The 12,010-nt window shown below is 40.4% G+C and overlaps 1 protein-coding gene across 2 annotated transcripts in view; it reads left to right on the top strand.

The window, feature by feature from the left end:
- The window catches only part of LOC111138564 (CDK5 regulatory subunit associated protein 1 like 1), a 653,240-nt gene that overhangs the window by 414,267 nt on the left and 226,963 nt on the right, over positions 1-12,010 (top strand). For both annotated transcript variants that reach the window (XM_022490583.1, XM_022490584.1), the window contains exon 10: positions 5,884-6,029. In XM_022490583.1, the coding sequence (XP_022346291.1) occupies positions 5,884-6,029 (146 nt within the window). The remainder of the gene's footprint in view (positions 1-5,883; positions 6,030-12,010) is intronic.

Raw genomic sequence — 12,010 nt, 5'->3', positions numbered from 1 at the left:
ATTCTCAAGGCAATTGTGAGATGCGGACAAGTAAGGTCTATCATTGGGGTGGAGTATGTTTGGTAAAATTACAGGACGGGAACAGGGAAACAAGTGCTAATGGAAGCTTCTACGTTGTCTCCTGGCACTGAGAGTAGAGGACGCCCAGGAGCCTGGAAAAGCAATATTTAGAATAACATAATATTGGTACAGCACGAGTGAACTTTGAAAATGTTACGCTAAGTGAAATGAGCCAGGCACAAAAGGACAAGTATTGTAGGATTTCCCTTATGTGAGGTGCCTAGAATAGTCACATTCATAGAGACAGAAACTAGTATGAAAGGCAGGGAGAAGGGAGGCATGGGGCGTTATTGTTTGGTGGGTGTAGAGTTTCAGTTTGATAAGGTGAGAAAGTTCTAGAGATGAACAGTGGTGATGGACTCATAACATTGTTCAGGTACTTAATGTCATGGAATCGTACACTCAAAAATGGTTAAATGGGTAATTTTATATCATATATATTTTACCATCATTAAACGAAAAACAATGGGAACCAAAAAAATGATCATTTGTAGGTCCCACCCCCAGTTCTTCTATTTTTAAGAGAAGTTTTTTTAAAAGAAATTTTTGTAACATCACCTCCATCTTTTATAGTATCTGTTATAGTTTTTCTTAGTAAGATTCTGTATTTAACAACTCTTCTCTCTTCGATTTATGCCATTAGATTGTGTTGTTAAAGTCCGTAAGTGTAGACCAAACTCGCTTTACTGCCTTAATCAAGCTAATAATATTCAGAACATTTGAAATACTCTTGCATGAAGTGGCATAGTTCATAAATTCTGAATTCCTGTATTTTACTTAATTGAAAAAAATACCTACATACTTCAACATGGGTGACCCTTGAGAACATTGTAAGTGAGAGAAGCCGGTTACAAAAGACTAATGATTCTGTTTATATGAAATGTGTGGAATAGGCAGTTTACAGAGTTAGAAAGTAGATTGATGGCTGTTTCACGCTCAGGGAAAGGGGTTATGCAATGGGGAAAATGGGAAGTGCCTGCTGGTGGGTACAGGATTTGTTTTCTGGGGAATGAAAACATTCTAAAATTAGACTACGGTGATGTGCACCATCCTATGACCATACTAAAAAGCACTTAATTGCATACATTTTTTTTATAGGTCAGTTGTGTGGCATTTGAATTTTATCTCAAATAAGCTATTTTTTACAAAGCTTAAAGATAACGGTGTAATTTTTTTTGCTTCATCATATGTCTTAGTTTAGTTGAAAACATAGCATGGTGAAGGTTAGCATTTTAAATATGCATATACTTTCTAACAAAGCTGTATTCTGAGAGGGCTTATTGGATGGTTAACTATCAAAATGAGCGCACGGGCATCTGAATCCAAGTATGAATACATTTTACACACTCACACACTGAATGACCTTGTGAAGCTGGTAGAGTACCTATTCAAATCCAGGTAGGATATAATGATTGATTTCATGATTGCAGAGCAACAAAAATGAAACTGAACATTTCTTTTAAAAATGTACCCATACAGGGACACCTGGGTGGCTCAGTCATTGGGGCGTCTGACTCGCGGTTGTGGGATTAAGCCCTGCATCAGGCTCTCCACTGGGCATGGAGCCTGCCTGATTCTCTCTCTCCCTCTCTCTACCTTCCCCGCACCACCACCCCAAAAACACACGTACAGGCATTCTCTCTCTTTCAAAAATAAAATTAAAAATGAAAATGTACCCATACATAGAATTGCTTTTTTTAAAATTAAGCCTGTTCTCTTCAACTCGTTATTTCTTCTTTGCTTTTTAAGTTCATAAAAAAATAACATTGAGATGTTATTTAACATTGAGATGGTTACCCGTTCATGAAAGGAGAACTCCATGTAAAAGCACTGGGTGGAAATACTGATTCGTGGATTTGGTTAGCCATCCTGTAGTCTCTGCCTATAATGCAGTCACTGTCTAGATGCTGAGCAGCCTTGATACATTTGCCCTTAAATTATAAATAACCTTATATTAAAAGAGATACTGTTTCCATGCTAGTTGCTAGCAGAGCTACACACACACACACACACACGCATGCATGCACACACACAGGCACACCCCTTGCGGGCACATTGCCAACCAGCAGACTTGCCTGACTATTCAGACTCTCTCCACCAGCTCAGAACTCAGGGTTGCTCATGGCTGCCATTCTCTTGTTAGCCACATTTTGGAACTAAATGCTCCTTTTTCCTTTGGTTAAACTGACCCCACGTGTCATTTATAAATTACTTGCATAAGAAAATACATTGTGATTCCAATATACAGCTACAGCAGACTTTTAGAAATATAACCCATGGGGGAGGTGGCTACCTATGAAATGTCTGATTTTTACTTTGTACTTAGCTATCTATTAACATGTGATTTTTCACCACCAAAAATTAAGGCAGGCCAATCATATGTTTGTTTACCTGCGTGAATATGTGTTACCTGCTTTAGCCAGACTGAACTGTGACTAACTGAAAATTTGTCTTCCTATCAAATAGCACTTACATTTTAAATCTCTTTGTATGGATGTTTATGTGGTTTTGACCCGGATATGTGTATGGTTTGGTGATATACTTAGCACGGTACTAGCCGTTGTGGGGATCCGGCGAGAGGAGTGAACCAAATCCCCTGCTCCTGTTAAGCTTCCCTTGTAGGGATTGAATCTCTATTCAATTGCAAGGCAGAACCAAGAATTCATTCAGATCACACCAGGCACAGCGGCTGAGGAATCATAGAGGGAGTAATCTCTGACACCAGAGAACTTGTAACTGGAAGCTAACCCTTAAAACGAAAAGAATTTCGAAGGGGAAAGAAACCAAAAGGTCTTTAACCAACCCGTTGAGTTCTCATGAAAAGGAATAGAACTAAAAACAGAACCAAAAATATGTACTTTGTCTCTTTGGGGTATGTTAATCTATGTTAAGTCCTAAATCCTTTAGGAGGAGAAATATAGACGTTAATTAAGGGGCAGGGTTATTTTTATTTTGTCTTCTGGTGCCTACCATTCTAAAATTGCAAAGTCTCTAGTACGAAGCTGAAGGTAATGACTAGTGGGAAGCCTTACTTTGGGAGCCAAAGGGGAAATCCACCGAATTTCTCCTACTTGTTGGCTATTAAGTTTTAATTTGTAAATTGTCATACTGTAACAGGGAAGTACTTTATCCGGGGCAGTATCCTGTGTGGTGTAATAGTAGTGGTGGTAGTAGTAGTAGTAGTAGTAGTAGTAGAAGCAGTAGTAGCAGTAGTAGTAATAGTAGTTGGCAGTGGTGACCGCCCTGAGGGTTTCTGGGAGAAGCTGCACTCCCCTGTCTGGCCCAGGCTCAGGGTTGCTGGGATCCCCTTTCCAGTCTATTGTATGAAAATTAGCAAAGGTTAACTCTCCTTCACTTACTAGCTAAGGGAACTAGCATATTGAAAAGCTGTTCTTTTAAGGTTCCCAATAATCTGTATGAACATGTGTGACTATGAACTTCAGATACTTTGTAAGGAAGAAGAAGAATATTAGATAACTTGTCTATTGAGTACTTACAGATAAGCACATACTGAATTATTATTTTTTTAAAGATTTTATTTATTTATTTGACAGACAGATCACAAGTAGGCAGAGAAGCAGGCAGAGAGAGAGGAGGAAGCAGGCTCCCTGCTGAGCAGAGAGCCCGATGTGGGGCTCGATCCCAGGACCCTGAGATCATGACCTGAGCTGAAGGCAGAGGCTTAACCCACTGAACCACCCAGGTGCCCCCATACTGAATTATTTTATTTTATTTTATTTTATTTTCCCTATAACCCAGTAGCCCTAGGAAGTAGGTACTACCACTGTCTCTGTTTCACAGATAAGGAAACCAAGGCACAGAGAAGAAGAGTGAAATTTCATTTCCCAAATCATTTTTTTTTGTTAAGGTGTCATCATTTATCACAGTAGGTATGTTGAAAGTTAGCAAATGCAGAGTCCTGCCCCTTAAAAAAACAAGGATTTGTCTTACACTGTTTATGAATCTTGATGTTCAGGCCTGAGAGACCTGAAAGGTACAGACGCATGGCAGAAAGCCAGCACGTTTACTGTGGGGTACATAACGGTAAGCGTCGCCTCGCAGCCTCATATATAGTTAGGTGCCGAGTTAGGGTAGGAAGGAGCCTCCCGCCGAGATACCCAGCCAGGGAATGTAACAGTTTTATGAACAGATGATGCGTTAACCAGTTATTTTTTTGTTAAATAAGAAACTACACGACTCCAGTTCGAATGTGTATCTCTCTATATGTATCTATCTGTCCATATATACGTATATGTATGTATAAAATGCTGCATATATACCGATTAATTTCTGGTAAAGAAATTATCGATAAAACATATCCATGAGTAAAATTACTAGACTATTAAATTTCATCATCCAAAGGGATTTTTTAAAACAACTAAGGCACTGGGCACCTGGGTGGCTCAGTGGGTTAAAGCCTCTGCCTTTGGCTCAGGTCATGATCCCAGGGTCCTGGGATCGAGCCCCACATCGGGCTTTCTGCTCAGCAGGGAGCCTGCTTCCCCCTCTCTCTCTGCCTGCTTCTCTGCCTACTTGTGATTTTTGTCTGTCCAATAAATGAATAAAAAATAAAATCTTAAGAAAACAACAACAACAACTAAGGCATTATTAAGAAGGTGACAGATCTGAGTTAATTGTTCTTTCTTCCACGTTGGCAAAAGCCCTCGTTTTGGCAGTCGGTAGAGACACACAGGGCATGGTTGACACGTGTGCCTGACTGGCCCCTGAATAACTAGGAGGTGACTCTGTGGAATTAGCTGGTTCTCTCACTCCACCTAAGATCCTCAAAATACTGTTCCAAGAATGAAAATGAAGTAACAGATTGGAAAACACGGTCCTTTAAAAACTAAAAATCACTAGTTATGGGCGAGTTATCACAGAGGAGCTCCTTCCTCAACATACTTACCTCTTGGTCTCTTTGTAGGCATCCTCTCCCCATCACTCCCCTGTGCCCCTCTTCTCTTGCCCTCCTGTCCTCTCCCTTCCCCAGCCCTCCAACGGGTGAGTCCGCAGTGTGGCAGAGGAGAAGGGCCCAGTCAGTTTGGTTTCGTACTGCTTTTGTAAATGCTCACGTTACCACAGCTCTCCTTCTGTTCTTCTTCCTGCCTGCGTTTGTATCTCCTGAGGAATTCCAGAAAATACCCTCTGGGTTTCCTGATTTGTTTCACTCCAGTTTGCTCTGACTTTGCCAGCTACATTCTTCTTCCTGTTCTTCCCTTCTCCCCAACTCTACATGGATGTCCGCAGGTGACCCAAGGCCAACAGGCTAGCTTCATTGAGTGATGCTCTATCTTTTGCATTGTAGATGCTCAACAAGTATGTGGTTGTTGGCTAGCTGAGAAAGAAACAGGTTATACGTTCCTTCTTCTTCTTAAGTATTTAAAAAAAAAAAAAAATTGTTGACGGGCCTCAAGTTTGGAGATTTTATTCAAGTACCCAGGATAACAGAGTCTTAACTGTTTAACTACTGCCCCTTTCCCGGCTAATGTAGTGAGGCAGAATATGAAACTTCTTTGAGTCAAGGGAGGAGTGGTGGTTATTTTGAAGCCCTCAAAAATCTTGCTCTTCAGGGATTCCATGACTTTACCTTCGTTTTGTTACCTAAGAGAGACCAGCGTGAGGAAGTAAGCCTTGTGTGGAATCCTCTGAAAGTCATCATGGAGTCATCATGGAGTCGTACCCATTATCATTTGCTTGAAGAGCGGCTGCATCCGTTTTCAGCTTTGTTTATTTGCTTGCCCCTGTGAGTGTTGATCTGAAGGAAACCATTACCTAATTCCTTAAAATGGTTAATGTTTTCTCCTTCCATTTTTTTTTTTAAAGGAAATGGCAAAAATCCTTAATCATCCCCGAGTCTATGCTTTCTTGCACATCCCGGTCCAGTCTGCCTCTGACACTGTACTCATGGAAATGAAGAGAGAATACGGCGTGGCTGACTTCAAAAGAGTCGTGGATTTCCTGAAAGAGAAGTAAGTCTGTTAGTACTTAAGAAAATAACCATTCCTTTTCTTCTTTCAAAAGCATGTGGCAAAAATGCTCTAATTGTAGCCAGAGTTAAAGGTACCAGCGAGAAGGCAAGAGTTTCGAAGCTTCCCCAGGCTTTTTGTTTCCTTAGGGAGCCTTCATGTGGTTTCTTCTTATATCTACCTCCGATCTGTGCATGACACACCATGAATCTGGGTAAGATTGCCGGTCTCTCTAAGCTAGTGTGCATTGTGATCATTTTTATACCTGACCTAGTAGATGAAAACTGCTTTGGCTTTGCTTAAATCTCCCTGAATGTGGACTTCGAGGTGCTGAGCTGGTTCTGATGTGGAGATAGGCCAAATCGCGTCACTACAGAATAGACTGTTTTCTACCAAGTAGCATTTTTTGACGAGTATCTGGAAAGTCTCTGCTTTTATCCCTGAAGATTACTTGGAGAATTGTGACTTATAAGAAGGTTTAAGGATTCTGTTTTTTAAGGTTGAAATTGCTGTTGACCAAAATTAAGGCATATTTACACAATCTTAAACATGAATGATCATTTTGTTTCCACAGAAAACACTTGCAGCCCATAATTATATTCTTTAAAATCCTACTTCTCATCATCACCAAACACTGATGCCTTCTGTGATTATACAAGGCAGGAAATAGTAGGGCTGGCCAAGGTCATACAAAACCTTCTCAAGTCTAGGGCACTGTTCTCCCCTCGGGGGCGAACATTTATCTTGGCATATTTGTGGCATGGGTCTTCCTACTTTCCATAATTTTTTTCCACAATTTTTTTCCTCTGTTGTTTTTCATAATTAAGATACAACTTTTTATTTCCATCTTCTTGTTTATAATTATGTACCTTTGTACCATGTCGAAGTGCTACATGGATATGATTGCTTTATACAAATTGTAAGCAATTATTTTTTCCACCTTCAATTAGTGACTTATCCTGACTACATAGAAATCTTTTAAAATCTTTTTCTTCTTCTATTTACTTTCTCTTTGCTTCCTCATCTTTCCTGTACATCGTTCTAATTTTTTTTCACCTCTAGGCATTTCTTGATTATCCTAACCACTAGAAATAAAGACACTTGTGTGCATTCAAACAAACACAGCTAATTGTTCGAATATTCAAATCAGTGAATAGAAGGCATATTTAATCTAGGATTTCATAATTATAATCATTAAGTATATACAGCCTTCAAAGCAGAAAACAGAATAATGACAGATCTCTACCATCTGTAATACTTTCTACTTTTAAAGAGAACTGAGGTCAGGGCCAAAGAATAAGAATTTTTATGTCCAATGTCTGTTAAGTTGCCCGGTATCCCTCCTTTGCATTTATTCTAGCTTGTGGTAGGTGAACTTGTCTCATGTGAGAGAGTCCTTTTGGGCACGTTGGCACTGGTGAATGGAATATTTTCAAAATCGCAAACATACTGTTGCACCTGTGAAATTTCTTGCCTCTTGCTTATTACTAGGACGATAGCAAATAATGTGCACAGTTCATACCTGTTGCACAAGATTTTGCCAAGTGTAGACATGCATCCTGTTGTGCAGAATAGACTAGAACACTTTCCAAGTGCTTTGTTGCATTAATGTGATTCAGTGAGGTTAAGGAATCAACACCTCTCTTTCTCCTCTACTTGGGTGAGTGCTGACTCAGTTGTTTGGGGAATTACTGCAGCCTTCTAAATGGACAACAATTTCACAATAAGTTCTAGCCTTTTATGTTCTTCCAAAGATGGACCTTTTAAATCTGTTGCATCTTGAACAGTTTCAACAGCATCCATGAGCTGTAGAGAGGTCAAAAGATGATCACATCAAAGTGTTAGAGTAGTCTCTTGCCCTTGTTCATGGCTGAAACTCATTGTCCTTTCTTTGGATTCTGAGTTACCCTGAGACATCTGTGTAGCTTTTCTAGAACTACTCTGCTGTCTGGAAGATGCAGAACCGGGTGCTCCACCCTAGGATCGCCAGTATTCCTAGCACTGGAAATACCAGAGATCCCTGGAGAGGATATTGGAGATGTCTGGAGAAGACACCCCATCCCACAGCCCATCTGTCCATAATACCGGTTTCAAGTGTATTATCACCGGCCTGGGATAGTGTGAGTCCTGATAGCATCTTTGAGAAGTGGTTTATTAAAACTCTATCTTGGAGGTGCACAGTGAGGACTCAGGCAACCTTGGTATATAATTCCATACTTAAATTACAATTTACAGGATATATTAGAAAAATGTAGAAGGCAGACAATATGATAATCCTGATAAAACTTACAGGGACTCTTTGGAAAACAAGAAGAAATCAAATTATGACTACTAATAAGGTGATCCTTACATGGTTTTAGACAGTTCATCAGAACCATGAAATTGTGTCTTTCGTCCAGTCTGTCCTGTTGCTTATGACGCGTGTTCCGCCCGCTCACCCGTGTGCAGACAATACACCCCCCACCATTGCTCTTGTGAAAAAGTGTTCCCGTCCTTCCAGGGAAGTCCACCCATCCAGGGAGCAATTTTCAACTGCATCCAACTTAGAAATAAATGAAGTCTTTTTAGCAGGTTTCTGCTCTCACGGTTTGCTTACTTTTCCTGTAAAAAACCAGCATAGCTTTATGCCAAATGGATTAGGGCTTATAGGAAACACCAGAGTTTCATGGATTTTTATGGTAGAACCGCTAATCTGGATAACTGATCCAGCACAAAATTGTTTTGGCTAGCGTTTTATCAAAATTCAGTAAAATCCTGTCTTTTTTTGGAAAGAGGGCCTCATACTGTCATTTTGCTTTCGTGTGTTCGTTAAAATGACTCTGACTTAAAGTGGTTTGTGTGGCGCTCTCCTCTTATATCTGCTTTTTAGGCTCCTGAACTAGTGTCTTGTTTCTTCTGAAGTTTTTGAAGCCTATTCCTTTTTTCTTAATGAGCCTTTAACAACTAAGAATCTTGATTTTCTTTTCCTCTCCATCAATAGACTTTTATATTCATGTTATGCATTAGGGAGAGGGCATTTCCTAATCTGTTTCATCAAAAAAATCCAATTTTGAAAACAACCTATCACATGTAACACGGCCATCCGAACTGTGGGCTGCAGGCTTTTAAACTCCGAATTCAGCCGTGGCCGTGACGCCATGTCTCTGAGATGCTGAAGGTGAAATCTTTTTAATTAATTTTCTTTACAGTTGAAACTGGCCCATGTTTTAGCTGGGAGCAACAGAAGTTGACTTACGAGCCAAGTTGAAGTTGATTCATTATTCTCTTCAGTTGTTTGAAAGTTGGCAGCCTTTACCGTAACAGCAGCTGGATGGAAGATAACCCAGTGGTTCTGGCACACGTTGAGGCATATGGGAATTTATTAAATCACGCAACCTTTGCGAAGGAAAGTGTCTAAATTACTTAATATACTAATTTAAAACAGCTGGTCCTGAGCAGACAATCATGTGACTTAAATTATTCTATTCCGATTGATTAATCCAGTTGAAAAATTAACTAAGTTGATATTTTCATATGAACGGAGAAGATGGTTTCTTGAACTACCTAATGGGAGCTGCAGGGATGGAGAAGGAAGCTGCCATCACAAAGGTGCATTTCTGGGTTCAGAAAGATTTACGTTCTTGTGATTTTTAAAGTTTGTTTTTTTTTTTTTTAAAGATTTTATTTATTTATTTGTCAGACAGAGAGGGAGAGAGAGCGAGCGAGCACAGGCAGACAGAATGGCAGGCAGAGGCAGAGGGAGAAGCAGGCTCCCTGCCGAGCAAGGAGCCTGATGTGGGACTTGATCCCAGGACTCTGGGATCATGACTTGAGCCGAAGGCAGCCGCTTAACCAACTGAGCCACCCAAGCCTCCCTGTTCTTGTGATTTTTTTTTTTTTAAAGATTTTATTTATTTATTTGACAGAGATCACAAGTAGGCAGAGAGGCAGGCAAAGAGAGAGAGGAGGAAGCAGGCTCCCTGCAGAGCAGAGAGCCCGATGTGGGGCTCGATCCCAGGACCCCGGGATCATGACCTGAGCCGAAGGCAGAGGCTTTAACCCACTGAGCCACCCAGGCGCCCCGTTCTTGTGATTTTTAATAAATACCTCCTAAGTGCAACTGCTTTCATTAATGGTCACTGAGCTGGTTTTTGTGTTATCTTTTTTTTTTTTTAAGATTTTATTTATTTATTTGACACAGAGAGAGAGAGAGAGAGATCACAAGTAGGCAGAGAGGCAGGCAGAGAGAGAGGGGGAAGCAGGCTCCCCGCTGAGCAGAGCCCGATGTGGGGCTCGATCCCAGGACCCTGGGATCATGACCTGAGCTGAAGGCAGAGGCTTAACCCACTGAGCCACCCAGGTGCCCTGGTTTTTGTGTTATCTTATTGGGATTTTTTTTTTTTTTTAAGTATAAGACTTGAATCATTATTCTTATTTTTTTTCATGTAATTTTGAAAGAGTTACTTCCCAAAGAGAGGATTTTTCACTTAGCTGTTTTGAGGATGATGTAATTTGGGTTCCGAGGACTTTGGGACCTTGGAGGTAGACTTTGATTGGGCTCCCCTCATTTGAACAGCATTGAATTTACGCAGTCACTCCCCACCATAAAACCGTTTATTCACATATATTCAAAAAGTCACAACATGCAGAGGTGTTCTCTCAAGCATATGTTCTTGTGCTAAGTAAGAAAAACTCTAAGTCCTCAAATTCACACATTGAAGTGTGAAAGAAATACTAAGAGTGTCCTGTTGATAGATACATTTTAAGACGTGAAACACTTTATGTATTAAAAGACCTATTTGTTTTCGGAGATTATTTTGTTGGAAGTCCAGCGGCCTTTTTGGTTTTTGCTAACCAGACCTTAAACTTGGGAGACAAGATCCGTTCCCCTCACTTGGTAAATACATTTTGAATGAAGTAACGACCGGTTATGTTTTTACCTGCAAGTTGCATAGATCTGAAGTTGTGCCTTACTGTGGCATCTTTGTGTGGACTTTTAATGCTGTAATATTATCCTCCGCAGCATTTGCCATTATCATCTGTCAACGTGCTGTGTAATTCTGGGTTAATTTGTCATGTTGCTTATAGAATATTAACCTTGAGCATCATGCTATGCGTGCACAGCCCCGAGCTTCTTGTACCCAGAGATTGCCCTGTGAAATTCCACAACCAGTAACTAAGGAGCTTTTAGTGGGGAGAGCTCACTGGAGGGGGGCAGACAGCCTTGCAGAGAAAGTTCTGTCCTCCGATCTCTCCACTGTATACTCAGGCAGTGAAGGGGCACGGGGTCCCAAAGTCGGGCTGGTTTCGGCGGGGTGGTTTCTGTCAGTGAGTCCCAGAGTTCTCTCATTACTGCACAGCCTGTCCTCTGACCTACTTTTCCAGTCTCTCTTGGGGGGAAAAAAAAGAGAGATGCTAACTCATTAACATCCTGAGTTTTTGTTTTTTTTTTTTCTTCTTCTTTTCATGAGTTTCCAGTCACCCACGTGTCCGTACTGGAACAGAATCTGATGAAAGGCCAAATTGTGCTAAATTTGTGTTTTATTCCGTTTTTTTATATCTAGTTTTATTCCTAGTGGCTTGGAAACACAAGCAACAGTATTTGTCAGAACAGAGGGAAAGAAATTGCAAAAACAAAAAACAAAACAAAAAAAAAAACGATTCGGCAAGGATTAGGTAATTAAGTTTCCTTCCAGATGCGTTCCCAGATGTGTTTCTGTTCACTGAATAACCACCTCCCAAATAATGTAGGGAAAATACTTCCCTCAAAGTTGTTTTCTGGCTTTATCTCATCCTTTCTGATATCTTTAACTAGGTGGATGTTTTGGGTGTCCCTCAGGCCTTGCTCACTATTCTCTCTCTTGTCAGATATCTTTCTGAAATAGTGACGTTCTCTTCTCTTTCTCTGTCTTCCTAGTTAGCTCTACATTATTTCAAGAAAATGAATGCATGTCATTTGAACAGTTATATAGCAAGGAAAACATTTACTTTTTCTTTTTGACCAT

This window comes from Enhydra lutris, unplaced genomic scaffold, assembly GCF_002288905.1.
Source record: "Enhydra lutris kenyoni isolate GAN:26980312 unplaced genomic scaffold, ASM228890v2 scaffoldscaffold93, whole genome shotgun sequence".
NCBI classification, from domain to species: Eukaryota; Metazoa; Chordata; class Mammalia; order Carnivora; family Mustelidae; genus Enhydra; species Enhydra lutris.
This window is presented reverse-complemented; position numbering and strand designations above follow the sequence as displayed.